Raw genomic sequence first — 22,870 nt, 5'->3', positions numbered from 1 at the left:
CCTTCCCGGAAGCCTTTGAGTCATGGAAAAGCCGCCTACAGAAGTGCATTGATGCAGGAGGTGCTTATTTTAAAGACTATTAGTCAGTTATACCGATCAGCTCAATAAATCTGTCTTTTTGAACGAAGGCTCATTACTTTTGAATCCTACCCTGTATATCTGAAAGAAGGGGATGACATGTTGAAGCGCATATTGCAGTTGATGAAACATGGGCACGTGCGTATGAGCCAGAACTCAGGCGACAGTCCAGTGAATGACGTTCTCCTGAATCACCAAAAAGATCTGATGCAATAACGCAAATTTCGACAAAACCCTTTACCAGCAAAAGTCATGGTCATTCTGGCGCATTGATTGTTAAGGTGTTCTTGTTGTCATCCAGTGCGTGAGGGGAACACTGCAAATGTGCATTATTGTATGTATTTTTGTGTCACAGTTACGTCGTGCAGTACGTAGCGAACAGCTGGAACTTTGGAACAACACCATTATTCTACACGATAACGCGACGGACGGTACACACAACAGATTGTATCAAGTCTCTTTTACAGCGGTTGCGTTGGGGAGTTCTTCCACACCCGATATATTATTCTGATCTTAGTCCATGCGATTATGATCTGTTCCCCAAAGTGAAACTGCTATTCCGTGGGAAACTTTTTGCTAATAAACCAGACACTGTGACAGCATGCGACGCGAGGTGGCTCACGTTAGCAATTCATATAAAGCAGATGATATTCAACGCCTATCGCTGGAAGCGGACCATCTATGAACTTGGAGACTACTTGAAAGGTTGCTGAACATCCAAGATAACTTGCGAGACCTTTATTGTGTACGATTGTAAAGTCTATGTAAGTAGTTTTGTGTAACCGGTGATCATACGATTATAAACCAATGTGTGGTTACCTGTGTTTTACTTGTTCTCCAAGAGGGTCTCCTTCATCCAGCCTTCCTCTGCTAAGCTATTTAACGGCCCATCCCATAAACTTTCCAACTATATCTTCGATCTGTCCTATTACTCCCCATTCGAAAGAAAGAAAAATAAAAATAGTTGCAATGACTTACGATTTAACCCTCGTATACCTATATTACAGTATTTAAAAGCAGAAAAGCGAACCAATTAATGAAACTGTTTTTTATTTTTTTCTTTTGTGGTTATTTGTTCCAAAAAAGTAATCATACTTTATTTCAACATATAAGTAATAGTGTTTAGAAGAACAATCACTAAAATTTTCCTCTTTCAGGAATATCCGCCATCCGCAAAGGAATTAATTATATCCCCAAAAAGCTATAAGATGCGGCTATGCGCATCCGCGCGGACCTCTATGTGTGTCTTGCAGCTATCTTTGAAGAAATTTTATATACTAAGTTTTTGATCATGGACAAATGCTGTAGTAATTTGTGGAAAAGTTAAAACTTAGTTATATATGTGTGATTATTATTAGTATCCTAGTTCTTTTCCCGTATTCAGCCTTCTTAGGCTTTACCGTTGATTCATGATGATGATTTGAAGATTTCTACATAAGGAAAGTTTTATTTATATACATTAAGAGAACCAATATAATTTATTTTTATTTGTTTAATAAGTTTACATAACCATTTTTATAAGACTGTTTTGTTCTTGAAAGTATAAATGATCCATTTAATTTGTCACTATTTCTTTAACCCAACACACATCTACAAATAGTTGATACTACAGATATTCATCATTACCTTTCAGTTATATAAATAAAAGCAAATCAATTGGAATTTCTAATACCTATTTATTGTATTTGTTTTCTTAGTATTCTTTGAGTTAATTGCAAAAGGTTGGTACATCGGTAGCCTACAGTATCAAAGATCCTGGGGACGAGGATCGTGCCGTCCTAAACATGAAACATTTTACTCTTAAATTGACAGCATCAGTTTGAGTTACAATATCGTATAAAGCAGCTAATAGTGAGTTCAAAGAGTAATTCGCCATAAAGGCGAACTACAAAAGAAAGCAATATTGAGCTCCCAATCTACTCTAGAATACACTGGGCCAATGCCATAATTAGACCTAGTTAGCTCTTTCTAGAGTCATTTTAATTAATCAATCGTGCATACTGATAATATTAGACTTATAGTACTTACACAACTACAACCATCCTAAACACTATTCAAATTATAACGACGAGTAAAAGTCGTGTATACTCAAAGTGGCTTAGGCACAAGCACACTTTGGCCGTGAGTTGAATACAGCTAAATAAACAAATTTTCGGAGCTATAATTTACTGCACTATAGGCCGTGGATGGGCCTTCGCGAGTTACGAACCACGAAAGACTATGAGGAGATGAGATCCGGCACACGCATAGAACTGAATTGTACTGAATGCCAGCTCGACTGAGTCAAGTCGTTATATGCCATCTCAGTTCTCTTCCACGTCACAAACCGTAACTTTGACCCAACTACGTCATAGCCCTGTTTCGTTTTCCACTTCGGCCGAAATATTATTTTTGATATTTCTGAAGTTGGTCAGTACTTTCCTTGCGTCTTTTAATGAGGACGCTTAGGTTTATTTCCATCAAAGATTATAATGGTATCTGTACAGTGGCTGATAATAGTGTTGTGAATTCTTTCCCATGTTAAAAACAGTTTTATGCTGTGGATGAAATTATGCTTTTCTTTTTCACTAATATTTTGGTCCCTGTCTTGTTTTTATTATTATTATTATTATAAATAAAAGAATTTTTTCTGGATATCGTCCTTTTCTCCACTAGAGCATGGCATAAGGGACCACTATAGCACCTAACATGTTGTACATATTACCGTAATCGTTCTTAATCATATTTTGTTTTATATTTTCGTGTAATTTTCAGAAAACTTCCCTTCCTCTATGTTAATAACGTGTTCCTGTTTTTCGACTGCAATTATAAATTTATAGATTTTGTGTCTTCAAAAATTTCAGAATCATTGTCTGTTAATAATAATAATAATTAAGAATTTAGAATATCATGAGGGATGACGAAAAAAATATACATATTGATCATGCTGTGATACATAACATCTCGTAAAATAACTGTCATTGCCCTTTAATCTGATGTAGAATGAATAGCACGAGACTTTAGACGTAGTGTGAATAAAAGCTAGTGTATGTATTATTTTATATTATTACTTTTATTTTACAGATACTGTGATTGTTTTGCCAATGGGGAGTTTTGCAATATGTGCAACTGTGCAAACTGCTATAACAACTTAGAACACGAGGAAGAAAGGCAAAGAGCCATAAAGGCTTGTCTTGAAAGAAATCCACAAGCGTTTAGACCAAAGATAGGGAAGGGAAGTGTGGGTGATGAAAGAAGGCATAACAAAGGGTGTAACTGCAAGCGATCAGGCTGCTTGAAAAACTACTGTGAATGTTATGAGGTATGTTAATTATATTAGTTTAGAGAGAATATTAGAATTTGAAACAAGTTGCAGTACTATTTTCTGGTAATGATGCTTGGAGAAAGTCGACCGAGTTCAGTAGGAGACATTTTAGGGGATCGATAAACCGAACGGAGGTTGGAAAGATTTTCTTCTTTACTCGTGAAAGACGCCTGCTTTTCAGTAAGTGAAGAAATCAAAACTGAATGCTTACTAAATTTTATTCTTGTTCACAGCGAGGAGTACGAGCACCAAAATGTAGTGTTCATTAGCTCTCTTATTGGTTCCAGAATATACTGGTACCTTGTATTGTGATTTCTGTGTATTCTCTATATTCGGTCAATTCGCAGATGGATTGAATACTTAATAATATGACAACTTTTTAAGCTTTTTATTGGTAGAATTTCTCCCGAACAAGTTACCTCATGTTTCCTCATGCCAACACTTGCTTAACCAAAACCCAGCCCTCGAATCAAAAATAATAAAATTCACTCGAAAACTCTCAGTAAGGTTCCTTTATCACTCACAACCTATTTTTTTGCGTAATCCATCAAGCCAAATTCCATACTGACCTTCCCTCGTTTCCCTCCAATCACATTGATAATATTGAACCATTCATTCAGATTGAACAGTGCCCTGTATTTATATCATTACCATCTTAGTCTCCATAAATGTTACTTGCACCAATATTCCTTCAGTATTCAAATTCCAATATGCACAGCGTATCAGAACCGTATTTTGACCTCACCTTCCGCATTAAACATCTATAGAATCGTTTCCCATAACATTCCACATTCCTCAGAAAGAAAGGGAGGACACTTTCATTATCATTCTATCCGTGAATCCCTGCTATAAAACTGAATTCATAGATCATTTGTGGCTTCATTTTGGTATTAAATCAATGCTCTGAGTTTTGATATCCGGAAAGTAATGGGCTCCATACAATTGCATTTTTCAAGATATCTATACACTTAAAATTTCTGAAAATAACATCCTTGAGCATCAATATACCGTTGTCAGCAGTTTTGTCACTTGCTCACCTGGAAGTCATGTTTTCCAATGTACTCTTCATGGTAGCTTGCACGTTTTTAGCAAATGGAGTCTTTGTAGATAGATTTAAACTGGAAAAACAAAAAGAAGTCCTGTCATAGGGAAACTGGGACAAAGTTGCCACGTTTTGTTTCGCCAGAAACTGTAACAAGCAGCGACTCATGACTGTTAATGATGAAGAATTCAAGTGTTGGCGGTCGCCGGGCGGTACAAACTCTTTATGAACAACTGCATTAAAATCAGAAGAGCGTAGGTTTGGAGACTCGGTAGTGTTTCACTTAAGATCTCTTGTCTTTTCGTCTCCAAATTGTACTCAAAGATCACGAATTTTTTTTTCCGTAAGCTATCTGTATCATAGAACCGTCTTGCCACGAAATTTCAAGTAACATAAGACTTGCGTGTCGCAGCTCGACACTGTATTTTGACCGTTGGGAGACACTCAAATAGCTGTCTACTTCACAAGTGATCCGCACTCGGTAAAACCTCGGAGCCAACTTACGATAAATCGATCTTTACGTAACATCCCCTACCAATCATCACACTTGGATACTGTCCGCCGATCGTTCTGGTTGACATCAGAAAATCAGTCTCACTACTTTCCAGTCAAACCTTGTAAGAAAGGAAATGGAGAAGCTCTCTGTAAGAGCAAACATTTTGTGGTGAAAAATAATAATAATTCTGTCCAAATACCTATTTGGGAAGACCTAAGGATCACTTTGACCCATGCAATACATTCTAGGGTTAAACACCTATAAATCTCCCATTTCAATCTACCCCCTTCCATTATGTAGTCATTTCCGTTTCTAAAAAGTGAGCAAGAGAGCTGACGAAGCTAACTACAATAAGTCCTTCCAAGTTCAGGATTGTCAAAGTATATATATGTATTATGTAAGTTGTATATACAGGTATTTCTTAAAATATTTGCTTGCGTCCATTCTTTTTTCTTATGTGTCTATTTATATTAGCTTTCATATTTCTATAAATGAAATTCTATAATTATTTATGCTTAGCATTGCAAATAAAATTGTCATTAAAATTTCAACTTTTTTCCAGGCCAAGATACCATGTTCTAGTATATGCAAATGCGTAGGTTGTCGAAATTTCGAAGAAAGTTCGGAGAAAAAGACGCTGCGAGACCTCGCGGACGCGGCTGAAGTAAGGGTTCAACAACAGACGGCAGTGAAAAACAAACTTTCAGCACAAATTCAAGATACAATATCTTTTAGGCCTCAACCAGTTACTCCAAGTGGAGCGAGGTATGTTATTCTGGGACCACCAGAGTTCTGATATGTGAAAGTGGTACAAGTACAGTGAATTTGCCAGATTCAGTAAAATATAGCACGTAACGCCTATCACTTCGAAGTTTTTAGTACCATAGTGCTCCCAAAAAGTTTCATATCCTGAGTAGAGATCCAACAACATGAGAATTTTTTTTTTGCTAGGTGTTTAGAAGTGATGTATTTAGGGCTTAACTAAAAAGTTTAACAACCCGGTTGTTTAAAGTAAATATGTGTTCAAGACAATCTGTATTACTTTTAGAGCCAAAATTAAAAGTGGTTAATGTACGTATTTTCTGTGCGTCGAGTAGGGGATCGGACATCTATTTAAAATTCAGTTCCCCCTCAAGCCTCGGTGCTGAAAAGGGACGTTAAACCTCAATTATTCAGTAGAACCAAACTTAAAATACAGGTGTTCGATATGAAAAGCACTGGGGAAAGGAAAAAGTAGATAGCTTTCTATAACGTCAACAAATGTTCAATATAGAAACTGCATACATGAACACGTACTCAACTTGCTACATTTTGTACAGTGTGTGCTCAGTGATAGTGAGTGACTCTGCTGAGAGAATACGTTGTAGCGATATCGCATGGCAACAATGGGGCATAAGAGTTATCTTCCATAGAACACCGTAAAAGAAGCCACACGATGTAAGTTCTATGATCTGAGGGACCAGACCATCAAGTATTGGCTCTTGCCGGAAGTACGTCCTATTCAGCGTCCTGGCAGCACTATCTTCAGATAGATGCGGACTTCTTAGTGGAAGTGAGTGGGATAGCCGTATTATTAGAAAACGAAATCTGAAAATAATCTCCAAAAACGCTTCATTGGCCCGATCATGGCCTGCAACGTCTATATCTTGGATATCTTGCATTAACCTAGATATAATTGAGGTGTCAGTCTCTTCAGAAAGGATGACATTTTCCAATGATGTGCACTTCATCCATATGGGGGGAGTGCGGGAAAGTTGGGTATTTAAGTTTTCCCTCCCCTACTCTGCATTTGAGGGGAGTCAATTCCCCCCAAAGGAACTACAAGCATAAAAATTGATATCAATAGAGAGAAACGAACGTACTAACTAGTGATGCCCTGGGCTTGCTAGGGATTGAATAAGGGGGTATTGAATTTACCCTTTTTTTCAGTGTATTTTTTCTAAATAAAGGAAACTCTCATATTTGACGTTGTTGGGCTTCTTGGAACTCTATTCTTTGTCGTACACAGGAAAAAAAAAAAAAATCTGACATGTAGGCCAAACATTGGATGAAATCATAAAAAAAAACGAAGGGCGTAGGTCCGATAGCAAGGCAGATAAAAATTCGGAACCTCGTACCTACTATAGTCACTCTGTATATTCTTTGATAAGGACTATGGTCTAGTCTCATGTTGGCAGCCCTAACGATGCCCCTAGTTGCTCCAAGGACATGAACGATACCTCGTTAGAAAGCTTATAGACGATTCCAACGAGGTAACTTTTGTGCCCCCTATTTCAAACGTGTGGAAGAAGAAGAAGAAAGTAAAAAGATAGAAGAAAACTGCATAATTTTCGATGTTTCTGGGGCTCTGGCAACATTGATCATTGTCGTACGCAAGAAAAAAGTGCTCACGTGTAGGGCAGACATTGGGTGCAATCATTTTTAAAAGTGAAGTGTATAGTTTCAATACCAAAGGAAAAAAAAATTCGTAACTTCGTTATTACGTGCCACTCTGTATATATTTTTCGATGGATTGTGGTCACCCTCAGTTTGGCAGCCCTACCGACACCCCTAATTCTCCCAGGGATATGAACGATGCCTCTATGGAAAGCTTATGGAATAACGATTCCGTCGAGGTAACTTTAGTGCTCCCCTATTCCAAGTGTACGACCCATAACAGTGTTGCCAGGGTCCCAAGAGTGAAAAAAAAAATTCATTTTTTAATTTTCTTCTTCGTCGTCCTCTACGGGTTTGCCGCGGGAGAAGCACAAAAGTTACCTCGTTGGAATCTCCGTTCCATAACCTTTCCAACAAGGTACAGTTCTTGTCCCTGGGACAATTAGGGGCGTCGCTAGGGTTGTGGCTATTAGACCACAGCCCAATCGCAAAAAATATACAGGGTGACTATCGGAGGTATTTGGTTCCGAATTTTTATCTCCCTTGCTATTGGGCCTGCGCCCTTTATTGATTGCACCTATGTCTGGGCTACGTGTCAGAATATATATATATATATATATATATTTTCCATCATACAACTGCTAAGAGCAGGGTTGCTAGTCCCATTAAAGTAAAAAAGAAAAATTTTCATTTTCTTCCTCTATGGGTTTGAAAAGGGTAGCACAAAAGTTACCTCGTTGTAATCTGCTCCGTAAGCTTTCGAACGAGGTATCGCTCATGTCCCTGTGACAATTAGCAGAGCTACTAGAGCCGCCAATGTGAAGGATTTTTTTAATCCCTGGCCGTTCTCTAAAGGTTAATGGTAGGGTTTAAAATATAAACGTTTACAAGAATTCTCTCTCTCTCTCTCTCTCTCTCTCTCTCTCTCTCTATCTATCTATCTATCTATCTATCTATCTATCTATCTCTCTATCTCTATCTCTCTCTATCTCTCTCTCTCTCTCTCTCTCTCTCTCTCTCTCTCAAGAGTTGCAGTTGACTTGTTTGGACAATTTTGTGTGCATTGGCGTATTTCTGTAGAGGTTGACGACCGATCGTCTTAATTTTTCTCTCGCACATACAGTCTTAGTTTCCCTAAAGGTGTTTATACTATGCATGGAATACACATTTGACGATATTTACTTACTTGCGTCAAGACAAAACGATTTCTCTGTCTGTGGCCTTTGAAATACTTCGAACGATACTTCTTTTCTCTCTTGACATTAATTTCGAGACTGTATTCTTTTGAATGCATAGTTAATAGTTGATTAAATAAAGTGTCACTTGTGCATTACATTTTCCTTTTCCTTACAAATGATCCATTCACAAAATTTATCAATATGTTCAACACCACTGATGAGCAAACTACAGTATCTACCGGCAGACTTAACACACAAATACCGTATTTACGCAGTTTTAATGCGCACTTTCTTGTCGATTTTTTGCCTTCAAAATCATGGTGCATCTTAGATTTGAGTTATTCAAATTTAGGCCAGATTAGATGGAGTTTTGTCAAAAATTGCTAATCCCGTTAATCACGATTCTGTAAAGAAATGTGTATTTTGTGTGTATTCGGTCATCAAAATTGGAAAAGATAGTGATACCGATGAGAAAACAGATGATGAGCAGTAACGTGTCAGGGGTTTTTTTTTTCTTTTTTGCGAATGTGAGTGCAAAACAAGAAAAGATACAAGTTTAAATAGTTGCTGAATAATTGTTTGTGTGTATATATATATATATATATATATATATATAAAATATACATACTAATGATACCGATAATGTATTGCTATAAAACTGACGCAAGTGTTATACCTTAATTACATTAAGAAAAAATAGTACCAGCACATGCATATGAATATACCGTAAATTCCAGCAGCAAGTTCAATGTTTGTTTATTTTCCCATAACATTATAGAAAAAAATGTCTGATGAAATTTCACCTGGAGAAACGATACTCAAAGATTTCCAAAAATACAATAATATTTCTACAAACTAAGAAATACAATAACACTATTTACAAGATTAAGCGATCGGACATTTTATGCTTCAATTACCTCTTGTCGCTTGAAGATAAATTTTAGCATTTATTACAGCTAAACAGTCAATTCACAATTTATTTAATATATATAGTAAGCTACGTTTTGAAACCTTAAAGACCATTGTGAAATGGCTAGTATATTTATGCGTATGAAACCGTGAGCGATAACTAATTACACTTGGAAAGGTAAGAATCAACATGTAAACCCTGAGTTCTGTTTAAACAACTGTAGTAAATGTTCAGTCAGTTCTCTTGTGCTTAAATCTGATATTAGATTGAAAGATTAAATGCAGTAGTTGAAGCTTCAGTGGTATAATAGTCAAAACGGTTGAATTGGTTCATATAACTTCATTATGTTTAAGAAACAATGTTTTGCAACATGATACTTGTATATGTTCTTTAAAAATTGATAGTCATATGTCAGTTTTAAGTATGCTTTTTCCATACGAAGTTGTCAGCTAAAAGACTGCTGTTGTTTTATTTTGTTATCAAAGGGAACCAGCGTGCCTCTTGCAAAATCTGCTGAACGGTATTTTGTCCACGGAAGAAACAGATATATCAAGTCAATGATAAGAGGCACTGTTTTTCTAATAATGTTAGTGCTCTGGATATTAACTGGATTCAAATACTTTCATTTGCATAATTTATTTAGTGTTTCCATTATTCATGTTCTGCATACTCCTTCTAAATCGACAGTATGTGTCTGAGGAAAAAAAAAAAGTTTCACAAGTTTTAGTGTATTGTCATTATCACTAATATTTTAAAGGTATGGTTTTACATCCATTGCCACATATTAGTCGTTAGTGGTTCGTTTAACCCGTTCCTGTTGTGTAATATTAGATCACCGTGTAGGTAATACTTCTTTCTCCCTTTCTTTGTTCACATTTATTACGGCTACTGCAGTGTTTATCTGCCACTGAACAATCTCCTATCTATCATCTTACATTGCGTACGTAGATAGCTGCCATACCATGTGTATTACTTCCAGTTTCCTATGAATCTGTAGAGCCTGATATCCTTCTTTATAGAATTCCATGAATATTCTCTGCTTTGTCTAATATTTGTGTTGTATTTCTTTGATCTGAGTAAAAAAGAACGTGAATATTAATAGCATACTGTATAGTACATAGTATATCGATGTGCAGTTTCATACTAGAGGTACTGTTAGCCATTTAAGACAGACTTTGTTCGTATTAATGGTGCGAGTTGCACTCTGTGTTAACCTAATCACCATAGGTTAATTCAATTTGAAAACTCGCTAAAGTAAAATCTCATGCACCTATTCCCAGTTCACTTGTGTGAATTTGGTTTATTATGTATGATACATTTCCAACATAATAACCAAAATAGTCTTGAGTGATGTAAAAAGTGACATAGTATAATTTATAATAAGAAATAAGAAAATGTCGTTGGAAAAATGTTTGCTGGTTAACCTTTTATTAGAAAGTATTGTTATTGAAAATAGTGGTGCGAATTTCGTTCGCACAGATGTTACTTATGACACATAAACACGTAACAAAAATAAGTAGGCAAAAATCATTTTTATCTTTGAAAACATAAGTAGAAAAATGCCTACGTACGTTGTCGCTGTGACTATCTTGCCAGCTATCTTTGAATAAATTTATATGTACTGACAGTTTTTGATTATGGTAATATTGTTGTACTAATTTGTGAAGAAGTTAAAACTTAATTATTATATGTTGGTTGTAGATAAATTTGCTAAATTTAGATCTAGGTATATAAACTAAATTTTCTTAAGAAGTAATAATGTAGCTGTTATAGAAATATTTATGTAATTGGTGAGTTCTCATGAAATCCCTGAAGAACCTCAAAACTGTTAGACAGGGGATAATTACCTTCTGAATCGATTTCACAGAACTATGTTCACCCAGTTTGGTTTGAGATGCGTTTTTCGTCATGGCTGTAAAATACTGTCTTTCTTCTGTACATGCTTTATCAAAGAAGGGAATCGTAACTGTTTTAAAATTTTCAAGAACCATAAAATTCATTCAGTGCATAAGATTTGATTCTCTTAGATTCTTTTATGTATATGCAGTTTATTTTTTATATTTTGAAACTGTGACTTCCGCTTGATAAGATTACTTTATATTTACAGGCAACCGTTTAGCTTTATGACACAAGAAGTAGTAGAAGCAACATGTCAGTGCCTTCTAGCACAGGCCGAGGAAGCTGAACGTGCTGGTCACGATGATGCTCAAGCGGAAAGAATGGTGTTGGAAGAGTTTGGCCGTTGCCTTGTGCAGATAATTGAATGTGCAAGGAAAACGGAAGGTAAGGCATGTGATGTTAGAAATCAGTAACTCTCTAAAATAGGTCATATTAGTTTGGAAAATTGTGAACAAATCAGTATCCATTGTAATGTAAACCGCTTTTTTAGTATAAGTTTACTATTCATTTCAGAAGATAATTTAAACTGACTTGTTGAGTTGTTATTGATGGTAAAATCAGCAGCTCAAGTTTCGCATCAGATTTAAGTGTAGTGACAATTCTGCGAAGCGCAAAAAGAAGGAGTGAGTTCTTTTTTTGCTTCTAAAGAAATTTTATTTTATAGAATTCTCTTCTAGTACATCACTTACGAACATCATTGTTACCATTTATCGATCCGAAGGAAAATTTAACATTTCTCTGTGCCAGACTTAGTATATAAATAGCATAAATCTGTCTTGTAATATGTATAATGAAATATACATAATCAAACCATTAATTCCATGCATAATGGATAATATTAATAAGTAGAGATTTGAATATATGTAAACACTTGGATGTAGTGGTAACAAATAAGAACGCATTTAAGGTGAAGATGAAACTGGAAAATATATGTTACTACCAAAGAAATGGCAAGTATGATGCTGTCTTTCGTGTTCTTTGGCTATTAAAATTGGTCGCTGATGCACAAGGAAAAACAGAATCTGAGAATTTTCGGAAACAAAGCTTTCAGAGGATGTGCGAAAAGAGACGAGCAAGGGTGAATTTGGGAAGTTACCATAATACCTTTATAAAAACTACTTTGAAACACCCACCCTAGGGTGTAAACCCATGTTTCGACCAGCGATTGTGTTCTATATGCTTGCCATGGTTGTAAACAATAGCCCAACACCGGAGTTTCAATTGGAGGAGGCTTCTATTGAAAGACATCTAATCTAGTTTTAACCATTCATCATTGCAAACTTTCCACAACCCTTGCACTGTGCGTGCTTCCTTCAATAACCCAAAGACACAAAAGTCCATTTGGTGCAGCATCGGGAGACTTGGCAGGGATATCGGAATATTGGATAGTACGAAGTGTCACGCGCTAGCGATATGGCTTGATGCTTTGTCTTGATGAGTGAAGACCTTTCACACCTCAGCACCCTAACAAAGAAAGAATATTCCGCCGGTATAATGGCTCCAAAATATGCAGTGAAAGTCTCCGTTTGTGGCAAAAACCAGCAACAACCGTGAAGCCTCAGGGAAAACTTTCGCGGCAAGTGCGAACCTAATTTGCCCGGTCTTTGGCACCCTTTGAATAATAGTACATGGTCCGGACCTGCGTGGAAGTTGACAAGTAAATCCAAGCCCGCCCGCCAAGCAGGCTTTTTTGCATCTCTAGTCTACGCCATATGAGTACATGGCGGACCCCAGGTTCGCTAAATAAGTTTTGGTTCTTAAATGCTATTATAAATTCTAAATACAACAGAGTAATACAAGGAAATTATGAGTGAATTGAGAACACTTTGAAAAGAGATGTCCTGAGTCATAGACAAGAATATGAAACAAACAGAAAAAATATATAATAATAATAAAGCTTGAGGTCCGCACAGACCCCAGGTGTGCGTCATAAAGTTAAGTTGAACTAGAAATCGAGAGAAAGTTGCGTTTGTATGTATTAGTAATCTGTAGGTAGGTTTCGAAGAAAAATTTCTATATCCTTATTGCTTGTACTAAGAGTCATGTGGTCGTTTGTTCTGCTCAGTGAGTCATGTGACACTACTTGATAATTACTACTGTCCGGTGATTTTTAGCACATTAAGTATATTGTATGTGAGTGATACTTAAATATAACAGAACTTTCCAAACAGTACTATTCATCCAAGTGTCGGTTCATATGTCATTCTCTTCAGGATGAAACACACTTTCAAATGGTACCAAGTACGTATGTTCATAATGTACTTGAAAAGAGAAATTTGAGATAAATAGGGAAATTTCCCTCCAACATTTCTTTTTGAAAATTGAACGCCGCCTAGAGCGGTCCCGTCTACAGGTACCCAATATAATCTGGAAAATATTCTGATCTATACGTGATGCTTATGCCAAGTTTGATTACAATATCTAGAATAATTACGTGGGTAGAAATATTACACAATCCCGTTTGGCAATACGAGTAAAATACTATCGGAGAATCGAACCAATTAAATCACAGAAGCAAACATACAGGTTCTAGGGGATAATTAATTAAGTGTGCGTGACACAGAGTTTCTGTCAAAAGGGTTAATTGAAGCCCATTTCTTTCATCCCTCTAATATACCACGTATTACACACAAATTACACCACCCAATTACCAATCATTACTAAAAATGCAACAAATTCACACACACAGCAGCTAAAATACACACTTCCCTTGTTTGCCTTAAAACTAAATCATATAAAGTTTCTTATGGCCATAAGAAAGGGAATGGGGAAAACGCTATAAGGTTTATTTCGTAATATCTTACGAACTGTGGACCTTAAGTACCGACAAACAATACTGGTAAACTTCCTTTTCCTTCCATTTTTGCTAAACAGACAGAAATACACTACCCCAAAACACGCGGCTTTATTTCAAGTCCAAACTTCAAGAGGCGTCATTACCTTATATCGCCAAGCGTAAAGAGCGAAAAATGCATTTTCTTATAATGTCATACCCGCTGGACAGAAAAACAAAAATCACTTTGAAGCAAGTATATAGGTTCTAAAGAATAATGGATGATACGTGTGCGTGACACAGCGTTTGTACCAAAAAAGGGTTAATAAAGCCACTTTATTTCATCTCTGGCTCTGACTTGATGTACTGATATTTGCCTTGCGTGTTTTGAGGGGAGTTAATGAAATCTTCAGTCAGAACGGCTGGCTCTTAAGTCGTGAGTGTAATAGGGGATGTAATTCCCATTCCTGATTATATAGAATTACCCACTTCTTTATTACTCTGCAGTATTGTCTACTTCCTCCTTTCTAGAAATCGAAATATAAGTGAATGCCAAGTGCAAAATATGACCCACGAAACGTGGATGAGTCTTCACCGATTCCGTTTATGAAACAAGAGGATTCTATCGTTTAATTCCAAACATATACAATAGAACATGAAAGATTAAGTGGTATTATAAGTAGGAATACGGCTTTAAATGTACATACAAAATTTAATGAAACCCAATTTTACTCAACCACTAGACTTAGCAAAAAAAAAAAAAAAAAAAAAAAAAAAAAAAAAAAGGATTTTTTACAACCATGCTGGTGAGGCATCTACATTTGTATCTATTTATATTGAGTTTAGTAAGCACAATCTATACAGCTTTTAAGCATAACGGATCGATTCTCCCAGGTTCCATGCCGGTTATGCCACTGCTGCACGATATCTTCACGTTTAGAATCTGATTTGTGAGTGATGAATTAAGGACAAAAGAATTTCCAGTCATTTAACACTTTTCTCTTCAAAAAATAATGAAATGTGAGTCTCACTTTTTCCTTACCAAGCAATTCCACTGTGGGTCGTTAAAACAATATAAATAAGATTCTAAGCATTTTCGATTCTCGTTCGTTTTCTTTTGTGAAGTAGACCACTATTACATTCACGTTCATAATTGTGTTCATATTTATCTTGAGAATACCTCTGTTCGCATAGTTTTCAGCGTGATATTTTCTTTATATTGCACATTTTAATGCAGTGTGTATTTATTATTAGTAGTAGTATTAAACATATACAGTGTACGATATTTCTACGTAAAATATAATAGCTGTTATGCTCATGTTCGATTTTTGTCATATTAATTATTTCCAACCTTGCTAAACAGACTGCAGCGGCTTACACACATACAGTATGTAAAAAGGATAGACTGTGTAAATAAAAGTTACACGTTTCCACTGAACAAATATATAAATGTCATGTGAAGAACAGTAAGAAATAATAATAAAATAAAAACTAATGAATTTCGTTTCACAGCATGAAACTACAGTAAACTTTCAAATTATGGATACTCAATACTCAAACTTTTCTGTTCCTCAGATTTTGAATCCATATTAAAAAGCCGTTACTCGCTGTTTTGTTCTATGGCAATAAAGGTTGAAACTTGAAATAATTTGAACCAATTCCGGATTGACTAGAGGGTGGGAGGAGATGGAACCTACTCTAGGGAAGCGGAATCGATTGCAAAAAGCTGCAAAGCTGCATCTCGATATGTTTTTTGCTCTACGGGAATCAGTATTGAAACCAGAAGTAGTAATATATTTCAACCACTTCCGATTTTAACAATGTTGCGGATTGTATTGGTATGTTCTCGTGAGATCCTGAGTTACTTGTAGAAAACCATTTGTTGCTATCTAATACCATTTTGTTTTATGGCGATAAACGTTGAAACCGGAAATGGTTAATTTAAACCACTTCTGGTTCAAATAGAAAGTTAAAGAAAAGATTGAACCTTTTCATGGGACACTGAATCAATTGCAGGAAGTTGCATCTCGATGCACTATGAAAATGTCTTGAAACCGTAGGTAATAGTAAATTTCAACCACTTCCGGTTTCGGTAATATTGCAGGCTGTGATAATGGGTTTTCTTGAGACAGTAAATTGTTTACAGACAACCGCTCACCGCTGTCTAGTTCCATTTTTGTGGCGATAAGTGTTGAAACTAAACCACTTCTGTTTTGAGTAGAGGGATAATGAAAATGAAGCCTATTCTTGGAACAACGAATTGATTGCAGAAAACTATCTCGATATCTGCTTTGTAGGAATTAGTATTGAAACCAAAGTAATATTAAATTTCAACCACTTTTGGTTTTGGTAGTGTGTTCGGGGTAGTCATGGTATGTTACCTTAAGATGCTGAATCGTTTGCTGAAAACAGCTTCTTGCTATCTGTTACCGTTTTCGTTTTATGACGATAAACGTTGAAACCGGAAATGATTAAAACTCGTGGCCAATCTAAGCTTGCAGTGACGTAAGCACTGGCCCACTCATAATCAGAAGATAAGTATTGTATTCATGTGCGCGTTCAGGAGAGTTTTCTACAGCTGACAGCCAGTGTGTGAAGCGATGCGTGGGAGTGAACACGGAGCTTCCAATTGACGATCACGTAGCACTGAGTCATATTCGAAGATTAGTTAACAAACGGTAGAAGAGAAACACTTTTTTTTAATAATCCGTGGGATCCTTGTTCCTTCTATTGCACCAAATTTTATACACGCTCTACAACTGAGCCACCGTGCCTCCATGTAGAATGAAATGGAATGAAAGTGCTTACAAATCTCAGATCTTAAAAAAAGAAAAAAAAAATCCTTTGTTGTCTATCTGGGCCTTGTTCAGTTGAGTTTTCATCAACGCAACGAAACAATTGCATCTTAATTTGGGTTAATAAGCATAGCAGTTATAGTTGATCATTGTTTTTTACGTTGCGTTACGATCAGCAAATTGTACAATAGACGCCTCTGTTTTTAATACATTATCGGAAACCTCGTGGTAAATAGGGAAATTTTAAAGATGCGAATTATAATAGAAAATTGTAATTATAACTATGTCCAGGTAAATGTTAGAAATCAGGTTCTGTAGTAGGAAACTCTTCCATAATGGTGCAGTTTCAACACTGTTTGGAATTACGTATGGTTATTGATTTGGAGATTTGATTCACCCGTTACCCGTTCAAAACGGGATTTTCCCTAATTATCCTCTGCATACATACGCGCTTACATACATATGAGTCTCATTGTATTATGATTATTATCACCCATAATCGAAATAATAGAACAGAAACGGGATTTTACGTATCTTCACTTTAAATTAATTTATTTCGGAATTTGATTTAAATCAGCGATTTTTATTTAAAAAAATCAAGTGATTTAAATCAGATTGATTTAAATCAATCCACCCTGATTTTCAGAAAAACTCATTCTAACCAAGATAGTTAGCCGTACCGGAACTTTTCACACTACTCGCTCTAATAGATTTTCCGGCCCTGTAAGGCCTAATATTCACATCCTACAGCTTTGAACAGTACATATTCTGATTTAGTTTGTCCCGTACATACCGAATTTGGAATAAAAAATAGGGGCTCTCATTTGAAAAATCAGATGGGCCCGCACAGGTTTTGAAAGGCACGGGCTTCCGATAATTTTATTGATATCCTGCAACTTTTGTATCTTTCAAATTTCCAGAAAAATACATTCTAACCAAGATATTTACCCGTTCCGGAACTTTTCACACTACTCACCCTAATAGTGTTTCCGGCCCTGTAGGACCTGGTATTCACATCCTGCAGCTTTGAGCAGTACATATTCTGATTTAGTTTGTTACGTAGACATCGAATTTGGAATAAAAAATGGGGGTTCTCATTTGAAAAGTCAAAGGTGGGGGCCCAAACAGGGCCGCATACATTTTGAAAGGCAAGGGCATCCGATAGTTCTATTGATATCCTGCAACTTTTGTATCTTTCAAATTTTCAGAAAAACATTCTAACCAAGATATTTAGCCGTTCCGGAACTTTTGACAAGCACTGTATATATATATATATATATATATATATATATATATATATATATATATATATATATATGCAGCGCACTCTAGGTCAGTCTGCTCCGAGCATTGGTGACGTCAGGATCGATGATTTAGTGCACCTATTTTGAAACCACGTCATGGCAAACACTTTCGAACAAGATTGGGCGATCAAGTTCTATACTAAACTTGACGGAAACGCTGCAGAAACTCAAGAAAAAAAGTCATCCGCGTGCGAAAAGACATCACTACTACCTGGCTGCTGCATCACGACAATGGGCCCAGCAATGTCTGTGCGTCCGTGAGTTCCTGGTGTAGCATAATGTGGCAACGCTGCCGTAACCACCGGAGTTCCTGGTGTAGCATAATGTGGCAGCGCTGCCGTAACCACCGTACAGTCCCACCTCGCTCCAGCCGACTTCTTTTTGTTCCCCAAGATCAAGAAAGTACTCGAAGAACGCCTTTTTGACAGCATTGAGACTATCCAAGTAGCTATGACAATAGCTTTAAAGGAGATTCCTTTTAAGGTCTTCGAGGGGGCGTACCGGACATAGAAGAGTCGGTGGGGGAAAAAATGTGTAGATGCTCATGGACAGGACTTCGAACATTATTAACCCTTTGTACAGATCTTGTTAACAAGTTTTGTTTTTAAAAATATATATTTCATGACCTTTGGGGGACACACCTTATATATGAAAGAACGAAAATAAATCTTACAGATATTTATTAACCGTCGCATTTTCGGGGCTCATTGTCATCGTATGATTATTGCAGAATTCTTAACAGTAAACAAGCAGAGTAAGGCTAGAAAATGAGGTTCCGGTTCTTAATATCTTCGATGGAAAATAAGTTGGAAGATGATTTGACGTTTCTTAAACCCTTTTTCCTTATAAAATAAAAAAGGTTGTGGAGATTTATCAGTTAATACCTCCTTTGCCTTCATGAGAACATAGGACTCCACATTGCCATATAGTCAAAATGGTGTTCCATGTCCACAGGCTTAAACTTTGCGGGAAAGAATCCTAGGAGTACACATCCAAATTGTTTCAGATCCTGTTTTACCAGTAAGTGGCATCTTGTGTAACATTTGGTATAAGGATATAAAAAAGAAATGACCATCTTTTATGAAAATGTTTAAATGTCTCGGCGTGTAAATGTATATTATAGTGTTATTCTACCAGTATGTGTTCCGCAAATATTGAACGAAAATAAGAACCCTGAAGTAAGGTCACAAACTCAGGAGAACACCATATATGGTTTTGAGGTATACAAATACCATACTCGGGATTATTCGCTTCTCAACCATCTACATTTCTTACCATTTTGTTTACTTTATAAGACACAGCTGATTTTACGTTAGAAGATATTTGTAGTTCATGTGTGGATGTTCCGTTTCTAAACTTGGTTTTAATTTTGAACATTATATGCAATTTGTTTATTGAACATGACCCTGTACTTAAAAGCTATTATTTCTTATTTCAGCATCCAGTGCCCCAGTGTCGGGATGTTGATCATAATAGATATTTATAAATGTAACTATCATATCAAGACAACAGATTCATAGATATATATATATAGGTATATATAGATGTGTATATACATAGCTGGACTTTATTTTGTTTACTGAAAAGTGGACATTGAGTACTGTATATTACAGTGGACATATGTGTAAATATCTTTTTAATCCAAAGAATGAAGTGTTGTGTGGTACATAGTGAAAATGATTATTTGGTAGAGGTATGTATTAGTTTAACCAAGAGCATCTTCATTACAGTGTATGACTGAAAATTGTTGATCCTTTAATTGATATATTTAATTAGAGTTTAAATTTTTCTCTATGAACAAAGAGTTAACTTCTTTTTGTTTTCTTTTGTAAGATCTTTATATGTGTGTGTGTGATTGTGCATCATCCTGTGCACATAGTATGTTTGAATCAAAGGTTAATTAGAAAAAAATTTTAAATATGAAAGAGAGAATTGCAGAAATTTTAACATTATTGAAGCTATGTAATGCTTGTAGGGCACTTGCTATCTAGTCCGTATCCTTTACCGAGGATATTTTTGTAAATATGCACATTTTTAAGAAAAATGAGAAATTAATATAGTGGAAATTTAAGGTGTTGCTTATTGTTCAGATTTATCAGTGCATATTATAATTAGACTTTTTTCAGTACGTAAGTTTTGTACATTGTACAGAAAAAGATTGATTTACTTACAAAAAGATGTATAATTGTATGTATGTATAGATAGGTAAGAGTTGCACTCTTGACATAATTTTCTAAAAGTCTATATCTTTATCTATTCGAAGAGAGTAAATGTTGATATGCTTTTTATAGACAGGGCATGAATGGTCAGAAGACGTAAATTAAAGAGAATTACAGAAGTACTCTTCGAGACCTGATAGTCTCTGTTGACGAAAAGAGGAAATAAAATTTTGATGTATTTATTGAATGCAATAATTGTAAGCTTTATAATAATAATAATTATGATTATTATTATTATTATTTGGACGTGTTTTGCATTGAGATTACCTGGTAGTAATTTCATGTGAATTGAAATGTATATTTATTGTACTTCTGTACTTCTATATCTATTCCTGCAAAGCAAGTTAGGCATTTCGTCCCGCACACACATTTGCATATATGTATAAAAATATACACGAAAACAAAACTGGCAATAACAGATGCAGACTCAATTTTAAATGCAATTATGGAAGATGCATGTACTTTTTTAAAAGAAGAAAAACATGTAATACTCATTTATATATGTTGTTAGACTATAGTCTTGTACAACATTACTCTGTTCAGTCCGGACATTTTTCTTTTTAGACGTTTCTTTGTTAGAAATAATGAGCAAGGAGACAAAATAACATTCCGCAAGGAATAATTATGCTGTGAAAAGTTTTAATTTTTTTTTGGTATCTTGGTCCTTGTGTTGTTTTAATTGTGGAAAATGCAAAAAAGATTTTGACTCCTTTTATAACAAATTTTTCACTGTAATAACGATTGGATAACGTGTCACTGTATTACCACTGTATTTGAAGTTGCTTATAAAATCATGTTCGTGAAGAACAGGTTCCATTTTAGGACAAATAAATGCTAAACTAGCAATTAACAATTTATTTACTTTTTTGATTATTAAGTAATGTTTGGTTTTGTATCAGTATCAAGAGTTTCCTTCTCTTTACAAAAACTACGATATGGCTCATAACTGAACTACTTGTAAAATATATTTCATGTTTTAGCTAGGATAGGAAGACATTCCCGCCAATATCGTTCTTTTAAGAGTAGCTAAATTTAAGCCTAGTGGAGGAGTGGCATGAAGTTTACCAGTACTATGAAAGGTTAGGATACATTATATTCGTCCTGAGAATCCTTTGCGTGGTGGTATCGTTGATTGTTAATTGCATCAGCGTGCAGCTATGAAATGGATCAAAAACGCTAAAGACAACCTCTCTGAATTCAACTACTACCGGCTAATCAGTCACTTATTGGTTACTTGAGCTTAAACACGAGTACTCTTCACAAAACAAAGCGAAGTATAAAAAAAAAATAAAAAATAAAAAAAAAACATCGCAGTCACCCAATGCATCATTTGAAGCGAGCGTCAACGAAGCTTCTACCATTTTACTCTAGCTTTTGTGTAAGGGAAACACCCCAGTCATGGACACTATTAAGAGCACTTTTGACAAAATATGTTGTAGAGGAAAGAGAATTGTAGTAATCTTGTTGTTTTGTAGTGGTAGGCATAGTTCACACTTGCATCTATTAAATCGTAGTCATTACTGCTATAGAAAACGAGTAGAACGTACTATTTGAGTTGTTTTTGTAACCGGTGATGGATATTTAAAAAATTGGATGCCCCAATTATGGACATCCAGTAATGAACATACACGAGAAATCAGCAAATTTTGACGTCTAACTTACTGAGGTATAATTTAATACGTAATCAGTATTTATGCGTAGGATTTTTATTTATTTTGCACTCGTAAAACGTTCAGCAAAATTAGTACTTGCGTGAAAACGAAATGAAAAGAGCCAAATGTTCATACGAAATTGCATGTATTTAAGAACAATTGTTGAAAATAAATATAACTATTATTATTTAAAAAATGAATAATAAAGCAAAAGGTTATTCTGAAAGGTGCCGGTAGGGCCTACCATTTCCGATACAAACGCAAAAGAAAAGTTCTTTAAGAATTTTCTTTTTCCTGTCTGGAGTTTTCATGTTTCATTTTTCATCAGGTTTCCACTTTTTGTTCTCAACTACAAGACCACCGTCGACAAATCGAACACCTACTTGACATGTGTGTCCCTTAAACTGTGTAATTGTGCAGCTTCCGTTGTTAAGGTGCGAGAATTGGGGGTTGTGTAATTGAAAATTTGTAATTTACACAATATTTTACCGAAATTGAATGACTCCTCCATCTCCCTATGAGATTGATGCCGACAAACTCCATACAAGGTAAAAGCTTTATTCTTCCACAATAATATGACCTAAATCATTGTCCTACGTTAATAAATAGCTGAGCTATTCCGCTTCTAACACAAGAAACTACGCCCCATTTCGCTTATAAAGGTGAAAAAAATAACTGTCACAACAAAACCTTGCTTAATGGAAAGATTTGATTACATTTTAAATTCAGGCCGCCTTATGCAGAGTCGTTTTGAAGTAAGATTAGCGTCATACTAAACGCCTGACTACTGCAGGTTAGACGAACTCTTTAGTATGACACTAATCACGTATCAAAACGACTCTGC

At 35.6% G+C, this 22,870-nt stretch overlaps 1 protein-coding gene across 2 annotated transcripts in view; it reads left to right on the top strand.

Annotated features, from left to right (window-relative positions):
- Nucleotides 1-21,231, top strand: part of LOC145686433 (protein lin-54 homolog) — an 83,715-nt gene extending 62,484 nt beyond the window's left edge. Inside the window, exons 9-12 of one of the 2 annotated variants that reach the window (XM_081759730.1) lie at nt 3,142-3,379; nt 5,483-5,685; nt 11,504-11,667; nt 19,594-21,231. In XM_081759730.1, the coding sequence (XP_081615856.1) occupies nt 3,142-3,379; nt 5,483-5,685; nt 11,504-11,667; nt 19,594-19,622 (634 nt within the window). In that variant the 3' untranslated portion in view covers nt 19,623-21,231. Of the gene's footprint in view, nt 1-3,141; nt 3,380-5,482; nt 5,686-11,491; nt 11,668-19,593 lie in introns of both variants that reach the window. The other variant, XM_081759729.1, reaches the window with a different exon arrangement.
- The last annotated feature ends 1,639 nt before the right edge of the window (nt 21,232-22,870 follow it).

Source organism: Thermobia domestica, chromosome 5, assembly GCF_964235325.1.
Source record: "Thermobia domestica chromosome 5, izTheDome1.hap1.1, whole genome shotgun sequence".
NCBI lineage: Eukaryota > Metazoa > Arthropoda > Insecta > Zygentoma > Lepismatidae > Thermobia > Thermobia domestica.
The sequence above is the reverse complement of the archived record's forward strand: the minus strand, read 5'-3'. Positions and strand labels throughout refer to the sequence as shown.